Raw genomic sequence first — 16,387 nt, 5'->3', positions numbered from 1 at the left:
CAAACCATTCCTCAGGCAACTGCTGCCAAGTACCCACGGACCATCCATCCTGAAAACAGCATCTCCACTTCTAGGTCTCTCGGAGCCAGGCCAGGCCATGCCCAGTCTCTCTCAGTTCAGTCGATAAAAGTGGTTGACTAGAGGGGCTGTGTTCACACTCAGGGCTATCAGTCCTCTGATAAGGACTTTGCTGGGAGCAGCAAGCTTCTTGGTTTTGACTTTTCTGTACTGTCAGAGCATCATGGACAATATCATGTGCATCTTCTCAGAATTACAAGAGACTTCCCCATCCTTTGTAACTGTATGTATAGATTATTTTAATGTTATTTTTATTTAAACAATTAAGTGGAACTTTTTAATTAAACAAACAAAAAACCTTGGTTCTGGGCATGTACGGCCTGCCAGTGATCGCCATTGTGGAAGGCTATAAATCTTTTCCTGGACATTATTTCCATTGTCGCTGGGCAGTAATTTACATAGAGCTTTGGAAGGGGCTTTACTCTCATTACTAAAGCTGATACAAGTCTTTTAACTTTTAAATAAAGACCAAAAGTAGCAGTGACATTTCTAAGCAGAGCTTTCCTGCCTTCGCTGTATGGGCCTTCATCTCTCAGGCTCTGGAATTAAACACGGAGGGACACAAACAACATCTGTAAATATTCATAAGGCTAAAGGGGAAGAAAGTTTCTAATTAGCACCAAAACAGAAAGGAATTCCCTGCTGGGATGAGCCCGCTTTCATTTCTCTTGCCTGTCTCACTGAGCCTGCCTAGTTCTTTTTACTCATCCACACATGTGCTGCAGAGGAGTGGCGCTTTGAGACAGTAGACCTGGGTAAGCTTAATGGCTAGCCAGTGTGAATAGACTGATAGGCCAGGCATGATGCGGCATGGTTTTTTTATCCCACCACGGGGGAGGTAGAGGTAAGTGGATCTCTGAGGCCAGCCTGATCTACAGAGTGAGTTCTGTCTCCAAAAAAAAAAAAAAGGAAAGAAGAAAGCAAGCATCTGTGCAGAGCTGACGTAGGAGAAAAAGCTTCTTCATGGCTTTCTTGCTGGTTGTGTTCTCTTAAGCCAAACATTTTAATAAATGGATTTCAAGGTCTTCGTCTGTGATGTGAGTAGAATATTTGTCTCTTGCCTGTGTGACAATGATTCCATTTTATAACGATTACTTAAGGCTCTTCTGAATTATAGGTGTATCAGGCAGTGGCCCAGCTACTACTCTAGCAAAAGCTCATGTGATTTTAGTGACCAGCGAGGAGCAGCACCTCCTCTTACACCTTCCATGTGGGCACGTTCTCCAGAAGTGCCCTGTCCACCCAGGAAAGCCAGAAGGAACAGTATGTGGATTGGTGAGATGGCTCAGCAGTTAAAAATACTGGATGCTCTTCCAGAGGTCCTGAGTTCAATTCCCAGCAACCACATGATAGCACACTATCATCTGTAAAGGGATCTGATGCCCTCTTCTGGCATGTAGGTGTACATGCGGACAGCACCCTTACGTTTAAATAATAAATACATAATTTAAAAAAAAGGAACAGTAGGCTCCCCTAAGAAACCACTCCTGTGATCCAGAATCAAAGCCCCTGTGTGGAGCTCAGGACCACTAAGCACATGCTGCTCCTGCAGAGGACCCCAGTTCAGGTCCCAGCGCCCACTTGGCAACTTTAAACCATCTGTAACTCCAGTTCCAGAAACCTCAACACCCTCTCCAGGCCCCTGCAGGCACCAGGCATGCGTGTGTACATACATGCAGACAGAACACTCACACATACTTAATCTTTAAAACACAGTGACAAATGCATCAATCCATCCTCCTCCCCTACCCCTCCCCGTATGAACTGCCCTGCGATGCATTAATCCATCCCATCTCAGAAGAACGTCCTTAGGATCAGATAGCCAAAGTTGACACACCTTGCTTCTCCTGGCATCTTGCCTATTTTCTACAGAAACCTTGGTTTAAGCTCAGACCTAGATTTAGTATGCAAGCCAAGTCATAAAGACATCCTAATGTAAGCTGATGTAACTGGGACTATTGCAGGCATCATGTAACTCTAAAAGTACCACGTGTTGTCTAATCACAAAATAATTCACAATGGCCTGAGTCAAAGAACATTAAGTTTGATGATGAAATACTCTAGAGTCTACATTGGTGTCTAGTTTACATATGGAGGAGAATGCTGCCATGGTCAGTGGAAACTGGCCGGGCTGAAGAACAGACTGAGGAGAGACTTTTTAAATTCTGAATCTTGTGAATACACTGCCTCTTTTAAACATTTCTAGCAATAAGTGGGCCACTTATAATCAATGTAAGAAAAACTGGAAACTGTAAGTTCATGATAGATAACTAAATTGTCCTTGATTTTCTTACCAGCTTTTCCAGACCAGGAGTCAGAACTGGACTCCAGGCAGGCTTACAATGATACAACGAACAACTGGTACATTTTGTAACTTTCTCAGATTACAAAAGGTAATGCTTGTTTGTTCTGAACAAAATAGACTGTACCAGAAAGAACAAAGAATTAAAATTACCCACACTTAGAGTATGAAGGGCTTAAGAATCACTGGTGTGTATGTGGTTTTTGTTGTTGTTGTTTTGGATTGGTTTTAGGTTTGGTTTTTTTGTTTTGTTTTCTGAATAATAGATTACACTTGTGTGGCATAAAGCCAGCAGTGATGAATTTCCAAACGCACTTTCTCTACAGCGATGAGAGCTCATGGCTTACATACCATAGCTGGAGGTCAAGCACTCACAGGTGTCTCCCTCATCCACACTGCAGTCTCTGGAGAAAACATCCTGTCCATCAGAAAGGAAGCAGCTAAATATGAGCACTTCAGCCATACTGACATGCGCACATCCAAGAGTCCATCATCAGAGCAGCATCTCCTATCCCCTGCTTCCCAGGAGCCACCACTCTGATCCCAGTGTCACTTCAGGGACAGAGCCCTTTCAGCTAGGGTGTTCCATGTGTGCACCGAATGACAGTGGGGAAGTCACACACAGTTTGCCTCAAGAAAAAGGCAAAGACACTGTGTAGACTGGAGCAGTGGGGAGGTGGTATGTCCATGTGCATCCCTGGAGGGGCATTGTCTCTGTACTGGAAAACAGTCGGTTGCAGGATGGCTGTGGCCATCAGGAACCAACACTGAAGGGAGAGAGGAAAGTTATTGGAGTGTTCTTCAGCTTAGGAGACTGCACATTTCTTGGAGCTTGAGTCAGTTTTGCTTTTGAACTGCCGAATCTTTTCTGAAAACAAAGCAGGATAGTATTGTCTTAGAGTTGCTACTGCTCTGAAACACCATAACTAAAAGGCACTTGGAGAGGAAACGGTTTATTTCCTTCACATATCCTGAATCCCAGTCCATTGATGAAAGGCCAAGGCAGGAACTCAAACCGGGCAGGCATCTAGAGGCAGGAGCTGATGCAGAGGCCATGAAAGAGTGTTGCTTACCAGCTAGCTCCCATGGCTTGCTCCACCAGCTTTCTTCTGGAACTCAGGACCACCAGTCTTGGGATGGCATCACCCACGATGGGCTATACTGTCCCATATCACTAGTTAAGAAAATGCCCCACGGGCTTGCCCAAAGCCAGATCTCATGGAAGCATTTTCTCAGGTGATGTTCCCTCCCCTCAGATAACTCTTGTATCAAATTGACATAAAAGCTAGCCAACACACATTCTAGATGAAGAGCTGATGTTCTTAAATGTGGTTTACTGTATTCCAGGCACCAGTTGGCCTATCCACACCAGCCTTTAGAGGTACATATTATTTCCTTCCATGGTTTAAGGGGACACACTGCTGCAATGAGGTTATAGAGCCTGCTCAAGGTCACAGAGTTGGAACCAAGGCAACGCCTGGCCTCACAACACAGCCCTAGCCACTTTCTCCCACTGCCTTAGTCTTCCCTCACAGTTTGCCTAGATACACTTTGAATGGAAAGAATGTATTTAAAACTGCAGGACCTAGTGTCCTCCAGGATTCAGTCATTCCTATTTCTGCCTGTACAAGTGCTGGTCCAGCTGCCAGAATGACTCAGGCATGTGCTTGGCTCTCGGTGTAACCTTGTCAATGAAAACAATGGTCGATGCCTCTCCACCTTTTTCTTCGGTGACCATCATTACATGAGAGTTCTAAAGCCACTCACTGGTGTTTTCAGAGAATGTTCCCTGACAACACAGTCTGCTGTTGGGAGGAGATGCTCTGTAACAGTCTCAGGTGGCAAAGCGTCAGGCTCTGTACCCTTCTTTCTACCAAGAGAGGGCATTTTCACAGCCACTAAGGTGATGGAGTTTGCCAGTAGAAGCAAGCAGCTTTTGGAGGAAGATATTCCTTGCTCAGTTGTTGAGAAGAGTCTGCGTTGAAGAAGGTGGTTACATCCCACCCTGCCTGTCCACAGCCACATGGAAGTACCCTCACACTCAGTTCAGATGCTGTGGTGGCGTGAGTAGGTTTGTCCCCCATAGACTCGTGTGTTTGAATGCTTGACCCATGGAGGTTGGCATGATTAGGAGCTGTAGCTTTGTTGGAGTAGGTGTGTCACTGTAGAGGTGGGCTTTGAGGGAGTGTTCAAGCTCCACCCAGTGTGGGATAGTCTCCTCCTGTCTGCCTTTAACTCAAGATGTAGAATTTCTCAGCTCCTCCAGCACCATGTCTGCCTGCATGCTGCCATGCTTCCCACCGTGATGACATTGGACTAAATCTCTGAAACTGTAAGCCAGCCCCAATTAAATGTTTTCCCATATAAGAATTGCAGTGGTCATGGTGTCCCTTCACAGCAATAGAAACCTAAACTAAGACAGATGCTGAAACAGTGAGCATTGACCTGACCAAGGCAGAAGCTGCTGCGTGCACACAAGCTTTCTACAGATCCATGTTCTCTTTGGCCAACCAACCTCCATTCAGGCTACTGCTGTTTATGAAGGAATAACACACACACACCATTGAAGGGAGAAGGGATTTCTGTGGATGTGTGGCAAACTCACCAGCTAGTTCTGGGAATCCTGCACACAATAGCTCCTCGTACAACTGCTTGGCAGGGTCCAGCTGTGTCAGCAGAGCCCCATGCAGCCAGATGAGCAGAGCCCTGTAGCCATGCTCATGGAAGCTGTCATTACCTGTGTCAGGGATAAAAGACCCAGGGTGAAGCACTAGGCACTGGCATCTTTCTGGTGTGACCTCAACTCTAATCACATTCCTAAGTGACTATTGGTGTCCATCCATCCTCCCTGATCTGACAGGTCAAAAGCCCAGTGATGGGAGGAAGGCCTATGATCCTTCATTGCCATCACAACCACCATTGGGACACAAGGCAACCTGTCCTCCTGCTTCTGCTCTAGGAAACACCTAGGCACTCATGTGGTCTGGGGTTATTAGGGGACTGAATGGCTTTGATGCCTGCCTAGAGGTGCCAGACAATCCCCACAAAATACAGTGCCCTCTAGCAGATCAGGCTCAAAGTACATGTTTCCCCTGGGCATCTTGTGAAAATTCATATTTTGAGTCAATAGGTTTGAACAACAATCCACAGTGTGGCAAGTTCCCTGCTGCTGTAAATCATTTGAGCATCAAGCATGACATTAGTGCCATGCTAGTGAGATTGTACATGCGCAGACTTACAGCTGCTGTCCTCCCAGAACCCTCCCCTCAACCTGTAGGGCGATTCCTTCTGGGCAGAAACCTTCGGTAGTAAAGCTTTCTGTGGCAGGGGAAGACCTTTCATCCCAGGACAACCTGCAAACTTTAGTGAAAGCCAGACTGGCATTCCAGAGGCATTTCAGGGATTGTGTCCTTGCTTCTTTGGTTCCCACTCAGTAGGCCAAAGTAGTCAACCTTTGCAAGCACAGCTAACCGAACATTCTCAGGAGTGTAGCTCTCTGCTAAATTCCAAACCACCTTTGCAGACTGAGCCACGCTAACTACCCCTATTGCAGTGATCTCTGGCTTCTGCCTATTGTGCACACCAGGCACTGACTTTTGAGGAGGGAAAGACCATTAATCCTAACTTTAACTGGCTTCATCCTGTCCATGTCATCTGGCCCCCACTCACCTGACCACTGTTCCTCAATGGCTCTGATCTGGTCCTCTGTAAAACTCCACAAGCGGGCCAGCCTCTGCCAGTCTTTCTTTTTCAGCTGCCGATAGGCCAGGTTCCAGAGCAGTGTGCGGATATGCCTGGTCTCCAGACTATGGTCCTGCTTGAACGTCAGTGTAGAGCTCACCGCCGAGTCCTGGATGCTCTCATGGAGCTCCTAAGTTGAAAATTAGCAGTCGCTATTGACTCTAAAATGCTCACTTGTCACCTTACGTCATAAAGGATTGGTAAGGCAGCAGCTGACTCCTTTCAGTCTGTCCTAGAACATCTTTTGTCATCCAAGTTGGATGGAAATGTCTGGAACAAGAAGCGTGTGTACTGTGTCTGAAACAGCAAACATGAGGGAGTTTGCAGTGTTGTGTCTGTGTTGCTGACTGATAGCACCCACTTTCAAAAAGAGCTGAGGGGACATGATGGCGAGTGAGACATCACAGCCAATGGCTTTAATGGCCTTACACTCAACACTAGCCTCTCTCTTTGATGTATTTGATTTTCTCATCAATGCCCCTAGTATGCATCCTTAACAAAACCTCATAATTATTCTTTCTGCTCACTACTGAGTGTGAGGTGAGACTGGAAGCCTAACTCAAGATAGGGTAATATAGGATAGGATTGGGTGGGGTTGAGTGGGATAGAGTTGGGTAGGGTAGGATTGAGTAGGGTAGGGTTGGATAGGGTAGGGTAGGGTTGGGTAGGGTAGGGTAGGGTTGGATAGGGTAGGGTAAGGTAGGGTAGGGTAAAGTGGGTAGGATAGGAGGAAGGGAAGGGGGACAGGGTAGTGGACAGAACAGAGTGGCTGCCATTTCCTTTTAAGCCACTGCAGCCATGCTGAGCCCAGCAGCCCTGCACCTAGACCGGTCTCTTGTTTTCTGGCCTTTCTAGGTTGTTTTCTATCTCCTTGGTGGGATCTTGCATAATCAACCACTCATAAACACTGGAGAAAAGTGTCTCAGAGAGGAAAGCGAGTGCCTTCCTAGAACTGCATACTGCACATAAGCCATTAGGACTGCAGATAAGCCCCCGGCAGAAGGTCACAGCTCTGGAATGCAAGCCATGACTCACCAAAAGGTTTAGTTGAGACTTTCCATCTCATCTCCTTTTATGTGTATAATGACTTCTATTTTAGTCCTCCATTTAAATAAAAGTGAATCTCAATGAAAGACACTCTGAAAACTAGATGGTAGTTCACACGAGGGGAGGGAATGGGCAAAGGGTATGGGATGGCACCTTTCAAAACTTCTGAGAAGGACTTAGTGGGCCCACTCTCAGCCCTCACCTTGGATCAGCCTGCACCCATCATGCATCAGCAGTGTCCTCCAAAAAACTCTGCACACATCTGGGGATCTGCACCAAGGAAAGGGCAGGGCTTTCTTGTGATGTTAGGCCTTGTGTGCAGAGACTGGGATAGGACCGGAAGGTGTGAGCTATCCACAACTGTTCAAACAACCCTAAGATGCAGTCTCCAGTGTAGCCTGGGCTTCCCTGCCATGATACCTTGTTTCCAGGAATAGTGGGAACACCAAAAAGTTCACCTTTCCTCCACATTCTGTCCCATAAGATGGCACACCCAGTGAGATCAAAACCTCAAGCAGCGTGAACAGAGAACAGGGCAGGCTGCTCCTGCATTCATCTTGGCTCTGTGCATTTTTATTCCTCAGAGAATCTTGCATTCATTGCATTCTAGGATTCAGGACAGGGTGAACACGCAGGCTTCTATAGACAGAAGAGGGGACTCAGAAAGCCCAAGTCTCTTCTAACAGTGAAAGCGTTGGGACTGACCTAGTCACTGGAGTGACAGAAGTGGGAGAGTGAACAGGGCTGTCAGGGTGGCACGGCCACTGAAGACGATCACTGCACAATCCAGGAGCTTGCTCCCTGGAGCCCACTTACAAAGCTGGATGCCGAGGGGCTCATCTGTAAGCCCAGGACTTGTACAGTAAGTAAGAGAAAGAAAAGAATCACAAGTGTTCAGGCCAAGTAGCCTGCAGTACTGAAGCTCAACAGAAACAAGAAGAAAGACCTGGCCTCAAAGGGAACGGCCAGCACTGACTCACAAGTTCTATGCATGTGCTTTCTCCCTCCCTCCCCACCCACACCCACACACACATACACACACCTCACACACAATAATAATAAGTCCATAAAATTGGTAGCATACGGCAGATTTAAGAAGCATCCTTTGCCTCTGAATTGCTGAATTTAATGATGGGTGATGATGATTAAATATGTATGTGTATATTTAGACACAACATATATGTAATTTAAATGGAATATACATAGAGATATAACACACATAAGTAGATACAAAAGGAAAGTTCAAATTATCTCTTTAAACTTTTTTATTAGTAATTATTTTGTACTAAGCCAGGATATAAGCTGGTTTGATTAGTGAAAATAATAAGAGCATTTGGTAGACTTTTTAAAGAAAGAAATGAATGCTGTGTATTTAAAAGCGGGTTTTCCCAGCTCTGCAGACCTCGGATCCCCAGCTGTCCCCAGAGTTGTCAGCGTACTATTTCTGAAGTCTTCCTTTGTCTATCTGTCTGTCTGTCTGTCTGTGTGCATTAGACGGGGTTCTCAGTGTTTATCATCCACTTACCTCCCAAGGGTTTGTTAGAAAGGAAAGGTTTGTTTGGTGCAAAAGTCATTTATTCTCATCTAGCCAGAAGAATATGAGACTGCTTGCTACCAGGCATTAAAAATAGAAAGACTGAACAGCTTGTAGAAACCATTTAGATGTAGAAAACCATTTAAAGAACAAGAGAAAAGGAACCCGAGTCTTTAGTAACATAAAGATGCTTACGAAAATGAACAGAAGGACAAAGAAGCAAAGACAAAAAGGGAATAGAAATAAGTCAGAGGAGGGGAATTAAACAGAATTCTACCTTTATATAAGAAACGGTTGCTGTATGGGTGGAACAGACTTCATTGTTCTACATGCAAGAACAGAGAAGAGGAGGCAGTGAAAGAGTCCATCTGTGGTCGTGTGCTGCTGGGTGGGTCATCTCCAGCCACATATATGACAGTGACTTGACTGGCCGATGTATGTGACCCATGTAAAAGTGGCCACTGGTATTGATAGAATGATCACATTACCTAATGACACATGTATCAGGCCTCCTTGTTACCAATTGACTGTATGTCCAGACTGCCAAGTTGGGTTATGAGGGGAAGGGAGACAGTGTGCATTGCTTTAAGGATTTAAGAAAGAATTTCCCAGGATTGGCCAATGACCGCAAACTGAGTTTATAGCCCCTGCACAGTAGACACCTGAGACGTGAGGACATTTTGGCAATGACACATCAGCCAAGGAGAAGCCGTGCACACAGCAGGGAAACTAAGAAACAGCATAGATCTAAAAGTTGGGGCTGATGTCCTGTGTCTGAACATGTTGCCTTATTGCACAGACTTGAATCCTGGAGAGGGGAGGACAGACTACTGAGAAGCTGAGACTGGCAGACAAAGCTAAAGAAAGATGAAGATAAAAACTGATTTAGAGATACGATTTGCATGTTCAAAGATGTATAAATTTTGATGGTCCCAGAACACTTGAGTGCCAGAAAACCAGCACAGGGCTACAACAAGAACAGCAGAGCCAGGAGAAGCTCCAAGGGCTTTCCATGTATGCCACTCATTGGAGTTTCTATGACCGGCCATGGCCAGAGACCATGAGACAGAGGTCACAGCAGAGCTAGCCATCGGGCTGGCATGGATGAGTCTGCCTGGCCCACATTCTCAGATTTGATTGTGAATGCCCACAAAAGAAGAGAAGAGGGACTGTCCATTCTATGAACAGGGATGGCACAAGTCACTGGACAGCCATCACCGTACTGAGCAAGATTTCCTACAACAGGGGAAAAAAAGAATTACACAGACCCAACATTCCCCATTCCAAAATAGAGCTTTGGGTGGGGGGGGGGCATGCCAATAAAGGCCCTGAATTGGCTGGCACTGGCCTTGCCTACCTCTCTCCAAGCGTAGTACCTCTCAGCTTTGATGAGCATATCCACGACGAGGCTGTGCTGGCTCCTGGCAGCCACCGCCAGGGCAGTCTTTCCTTGCTAAATTAAAAGGGGGAAGGATTAAAATAAAAAAGAGTGATGATGTTGCATGGTAGGCAGAGCTCCAGCTTTGTGATAGGCCTGAACTCAGATCCCAGTTCTGCCACCTGAGTGAGCTAAGGACCAGACCCTAGTCACCGGAGGTCTCCACAATTACACCAGGTGTCATGGTTAGCCCTTGCAATGTATGCTGCCCCTCACATTTCCCAGCTCCCTTGTCAGGGATGTGACCTACACCCTCACCAGTGCCAGTGGTGTGTGAAATCAAAGGCACATTCCTGGGGAAGATCTTCAAAGAGGGGAAAGATGACTTTCTCTTTCCATCCCTCCACTTCCCAAGGGGAGTGAGTGCGACAGGAGAGCGGGAACCTGGGCAGCCACTTTGGATCAGGAGCTGGAAACCTCTCTTGACAATGAAGTAATGAGACAGAAAAGGGCTGGATCCAAGAACAGCGCCAATAATGACAGCAGAGCTCAGTGTAGGTTTCACTCACGGCTCCCAGCTAGGAGTTTTGTCTTTTATAAGTCACTGCAGCTAACCAAGGTTAAAGTGTTCCAATTTTAACCAAATTGAATGAGTAAGAAAAGACTGAGCTGGACGATATATGGGACCTATGTTGCCTGCAGCTCATGCTACGTCATACACACGTTACAAAAGGTGACCCCTGCTCACGATGGCTGTCTCACACAGCACAGCTTCGCAAGCTCTGGATTTTATGCAGGGCACAGTTCTTATTTCTGCATCTATACATGTTTCCCTAATAAGGAGAGTAGTTTGTATTTGTTTTCTTTTTTTAAGTGTGTGTGTGTGCGCACACGCATGCCCATGTACATGTGTGTGCCCATACACATATATAAGCAGTCATGCAGAAGCCAGAAGACAACCTTGGTTATCTTTAGGAACGAACATATAGCACCTCCTTTGAGACAGGGTCTCTCATTGGCCTGGGGATTAGACTAGACCGGCTGGCCAGCAAGCTCCGGGGATGCTACTGTCTCTACCTTCCCACTCTGGAGTTGTAAGTGCATGCCACCACACCCAGTATTGTGCCCAGCCTTGGTGTTTGTATATGGGTACCAGGGATGAGACTCACATCATCACACTTTCAAGACAAGCTATCTCCCCAGGCCCCTGACTTGCATTTCTAATGACCCATGAAAAATTCACTCAGAGACTCTAAAGTTAATTAAACATAATGGCCAGAAATAGCCCCCAGAAAATGATTGCAGTGTTAGAAACCTGCATTTCTAACCCCGTGTCTGGATAGCAGCTACAAGTGCAATTCTCAGTGACACAAAAGGCATGGTTTTCTGGGCAGGCGCTAAGACCCAGGTGAGCAGGGAAGTAGGGGCTGGCAGTAACCAGCCTGTAAGCAAGCGAGCTGGTAATGAAATTAGGAAGGATTGCATTTGGCAGGCATTTAGCAAGCCTCTAATTGCATACTGTCTGCATTCTGCCTTGTAAAGCCATTTGAATCACCATAATTAGCCTATTTTGGGAATGCAGCGTTCTAAAAGTCAGACTTTTCAAGCTGGAGAAACTTTCCTTAAGGAATAATACATTGGAGTGGAGGTGCCATTTGCCCTTGACAGAGAGGCAGGCAGAGACCAAGAGCTTTGGGACCCCCAAGTTAGATCAAACTTCTCTCTTGGCTCCTTTCTCTCTCTCTCTCTGTGTGTGTGTGTGTGTGTGTGCGCGAGTGCGCGTGTGCGTGTGTGTGATTCTCCCTCCAGCATCTCACTATGTAAGCTTGACTGGTCTAGAACTCTAGAATTTGCTATGTAGACCAGGCTGGACACAAACTCATGGAGATACTCCAAAATGCTAAGATCAAAGGTGTGTGCCACCATACCCGGCTACCAATCCTGATCTTAACACAGCCTGAGAAATACTGTGGGGTTTGTTATTGTTATTGTTGTTGTTGTTGTTGTTGTTATTAAGAACATGTGGGAGCAGGTAAAAAGGGAAGGTAGTGTTTATGCATTCGTTATTTATGTATTGGGTGCCAGCTGTGGGCCAGACCCTTTGAATAAAGGAGTGTGGGAGAAGGGAGAGTTGGGGCTAGCAACTCTAGGCTTTTGGTTTAAAACAAGCAAAGTCACATGTTAGTGTTGACCTTGACAGCTGGAATAGCCAATCCACTAGCAGCAGGGCCCACAGAATCCCTACAGAGTCTCTACCCCAGCCTTGGAGGAATTAAGTATGAATGAAAACAGAAAAAGTTACTACAAAAGAATGCAGGGGAGGGATGAAGGCTGAATGTTAATAAACTCAAGCAGCCACATCTGGGGCAACAGTGGCATTGTGCCCCAGCCTAGGCCCCAGGGTAGGTGGTCATGTTTCCCTGCACATGTGCTACTGCATTCGCCACATTGTCCACAGCCCGTCTTTCTTTTATAATTAAAAAAAAAAAAAAACAATCCTCAGATCATACATATGCGGAACTCTCAGCTCTGAACTAGAGAACATAGTGAACCAGGAAGGTAAAGACCAGAAAAAGAAAGATTTGAGGTTGCAGACATAGCTCAGTGGTATAGCAATTGTCTACCAAGGGCAAGGGCCTGGATTCTATGCCCAGTACCAAAAAGAGCATATTGTGTTTTATAAAGATGCCTTGGCATTATGCATTATAAAAAGGAATTGGCGTGCACTGTTAACAGTCTGCTCATTCTGAATCAACTTGCTCCCAACCCAGACCCCCCGGAAGAGTAGCAGGAGAAATCAGCTTGATTCAAGGTTTTAGGAAGTGCCCAAGCTGAGCCCACACATGCACAGAGTGAGGGAGGAACACAAGGGATGCAAGAAGCACGGGCATCACATGCTTAACACCGAGGTTGTTACACACACACCATACACACACACACATCATACACATCACACACACACACATCATACACACATCACACACACACATATCATACACATCACACACACACACACCATACACACACACACACATCATACACATCACACACACATCACACACACACACCATACACACATCACACACACCATACACATCACACACATACACACACCATACACATCACACACACACCATATACATCACACATGCATCACACACATCATACACACAAATCACACACATACACACACCATACACATCACATACACATCACACACATCATGCACACATCACACACACACACCATACACATCACACACACACCACATATATCATACACACACCACACATTACACACACACCATACACATACACACATCACACACATACACACATCATACACATATCACACACACACCATACACATCACACGCATTATATACACACACACATCACACACACCACACATCACACACACACACCACACATCATGCACACATCACACACACACACACCATACACATCACACACACACACACCACATATATCATACACACACATACCACACATTACACACACACCATACACATACACACACATCACACACATACACACACCATACACATCACACGCATTATATACACACACACATCACACACACCACACATCACACACACACCACACATCACACACTCAAATTAGAGAGCAGAGAGCAGATTAAGATAAAATGTACTTTAAATGTGTAAGCAATAGAGTTATTATATGCATACACATGGCATAGTAGTATGAAAACCAAATAGGTTAGAAGCAAGTATGGGTGAGAAATTATTTCTATAAATCTTCACATATAAACACTATACTTGGACCATGTGAACTTATAATCTTAATTATTTGAATCCTAGAGACCAATATTTAATAGTAATTCCTATAGACAGACAGATCTTGTTAGGAGGTAGTTTCCTGAGTTCAGCCATCTCAGGAATGAGTTCCATTTTTCTGGCAAGATCAAAACTGAGTTCATGTTCCCAGGCCCAGAACCCAACTATCCTGCTTCTTCAGGCGTTTCCTGTTTGTCTGTTAACCAGTGAAGGATGTAAAGAGGGAAGATGATCTAAACCATGGCACACAAGTCATAAATGTGCTGTCGCATGTCGTGACTTAAGCTTCTACTGCAGCTTGCCCACTCCTTTGTTCCTTTATCAGTGTAAGCTTCTGGGCCAGAGTCCAGGAAGAGACCTGACTGCAAAAGCTGGCTCCACGACCCTGAAGCCAGGTGACCCAGATAGGCCCAGTCACCAATGTTAACTTCCTTGCTTAACCCCTTGTGGCAAAATATGATTGGTCAAGGCAGCAGCTTACCCCATGCACCTTGCTTTGTGTTCCCATCCTATGAACATGTTGTACAACCTCCCTTCGGGGACACAGTTCATTCAGATCCTGAACTGGTCACCTCCCTGGTGGCTCAGAAAATAAAGCTTTCATTTTAAACCTCTGTATCTGAAGTGAGTGTTCTCAGCTTCCACCCCAGCTAAACAATCTCAATCAAATTGAGGTGCAGGGCTGGAGAGATGGCTCAGTGGTTAAGAGCACTGACTGCTCTTCCAGAGGTCCTAAGTTCAATTCCTAGCAGCCACATGGTGGCTCACAACCACCTGTAATGAGAGCTGATGCCCTCTTCTGGTGTGTATGAAGATAGCTAAAGTGTACTTATATTTAATAAATGGATTGATTAATTAATTAATTAAAATGAGTAAATCTTCTTTTAAAAATTGAGGTGTAGGGCTAGGGAGATGTCTTCAGTCAATAAGGTGCTTACCATGCAAGCCACAGTGTGAAAGGCTTGCATGGCCAGGTAATCCAGGGCTGAGAAGACAGGCAAGAGGATCCCTGGGGCTTGCTGGTCAACCAGTCTAGCTAAATTGAAAGCTCTGGATTCAGTGAGAGATCCTGTTTCAAAGACATAAGATAGAAAGCAGTCCTGACATTAACCACTGGCCTCCAGGCCTCCATGTGCTACACACACACACATACACACACTCATACATGCACACTCTCACGCAAGCATACACAGATAGATAGATAGATAGATAGATAGATAGATAGATAGATAGATAGATAGATAGATAGATAGATAGACAATGTAAGTGTGTTCCTGCCTATGAAGATGCAGTTCATGCCCATCTCAGAAGGAATTCTGATGTTCCTATTGTACATGGCAGCCAATAGGGAAATCTCCACTGACATCTCAAAAAACAGGGCAGTCAGGGTGACTACCTTGTCAGTGATTTTCAGGTTGCAGCCAGCCTTCAGCAGTGTCTCCACCAGCTCCACATTTCCAAGATCAGCAGCTACGTGCAGAGGGGTCTGCCGCCTCTGCCATGAGAGAGGTAAACTGTCATGGAAGCATATGCAGGAGAGAATGACATACAGATTTTGGGGGAAAATGTGTAAAGCACATATCCTCATGTGGGGGAACAGGGAACAGTTGTTGCAGCAGAATTTAAAATATTGAAAGATGGGAATAAGTCATGGTTAGGGCCTGGTGAGATGGCTCAGTGGCTAAGAGGACTGACTCTTCTTACAAAGGTCCTGAGTTCAATTCCTAGCAACCACATGGTGGCTCACAACCACGTACAGCTACAGTGCACTCATAGACATAAAATAAATAAATAAATCTTTTTAAAAAGAGAAGTTACGGTTAGGTCATGGGCAGCCCCAACACCCAGAAATGACCTCAAGCTGCACTGTGTGAGCATTTCTAGATAAAAGCCTGGGACTTGTGAGACAGGTACCCACTACCACAGGAGTCATTTCCCTCATCTTTGGCAGAAGGGACATATGGCTACCTGAGGCACCTATCCACATATCAAAGCCCACCTGGCCTCCAGGCTCCCTTAGTGTGGCAAGTACCTGTTACGCAGGTCCTGGCCCTTCCCACTCCACACCCTCTTCTCCTCAGCTACTAGTGCTCCTTAGAATCCGCATGATTCTCTCGCTCTCTACCCCACCCCCACCCTCTTGTTCTCTCTGTGCTCTGTCCTCTGTTTCTGGCTATTCTCTGCTCTCTGGCTGTCCACTATTCTCCCCCAGCATGCTCTCCCACTCTCCCACAGATGGCCCTGGCCATGTCCAGTCTGTTTTCTTTTCTCTCTGCTCTAGATTCTTCCAGATGCTTCTCTCTCTCTCTCTCTCTCTCTCTCTCTCTCTCTCTCTCTCACACACACACACACACACACACACACACACACATTCACAATATCCCCAATAATAAAGTGGTCACATCAGCACTTTCTTTACTATGCCCCACCTCATGAAACATATTGATAACGCTTTTTAAAAGCAGAACAATGAGACATTATATAAAC

The 16,387-nt window shown here is 45.7% G+C and overlaps 2 protein-coding genes across 4 annotated transcripts in view; one reads left to right on the top strand and one right to left on the bottom strand.

The window, feature by feature from the left end:
* The window catches only part of Poc5 (POC5 centriolar protein), a 29,880-nt gene extending 28,777 nt beyond the window's left edge, over positions 1-1,103 (top strand). The window contains exon 12 of the mRNA XM_021180324.3: positions 1-1,103. Within this exon, the coding sequence (XP_021035983.1) occupies positions 1-141 (141 nt within the window). The 3' untranslated portion in view covers positions 142-1,103.
* Positions 1,104-3,105: 2,002 nt separating this feature from the next.
* The window catches only part of Ankdd1b (ankyrin repeat and death domain containing 1B), a 52,753-nt gene continuing 39,471 nt past the window's right edge, over positions 3,106-16,387 (bottom strand). For all 3 annotated transcript variants that reach the window (XM_029468535.2, XM_085831329.1, XM_021180917.2), the window contains 5 exons: positions 15,297-15,395; positions 10,060-10,155; positions 6,050-6,251; positions 4,986-5,117; positions 3,106-3,248 (listed from right to left, as the gene is read on the bottom strand). In XM_029468535.2, coding sequence (XP_029324395.1) covers positions 3,187-3,248; positions 4,986-5,117; positions 6,050-6,251; positions 10,060-10,155; positions 15,297-15,395 — 591 coding nt within the window. In that variant the 3' untranslated portion in view covers positions 3,106-3,186. The remainder of the gene's footprint in view (positions 3,249-4,985; positions 5,118-6,049; positions 6,252-10,059; positions 10,156-15,296; positions 15,396-16,387) is intronic.

This window comes from Mus caroli, unplaced genomic scaffold, assembly GCF_978045245.1.
Source record: "Mus caroli unplaced genomic scaffold, Mus_caroli_1 scaffold_15, whole genome shotgun sequence".
Lineage (NCBI taxonomy): Eukaryota > Metazoa > Chordata > Mammalia > Rodentia > Muridae > Mus > Mus caroli.
Note: the sequence above shows the minus strand (reverse complement) of the source record. Positions and strands in the feature narration are given on the sequence as shown.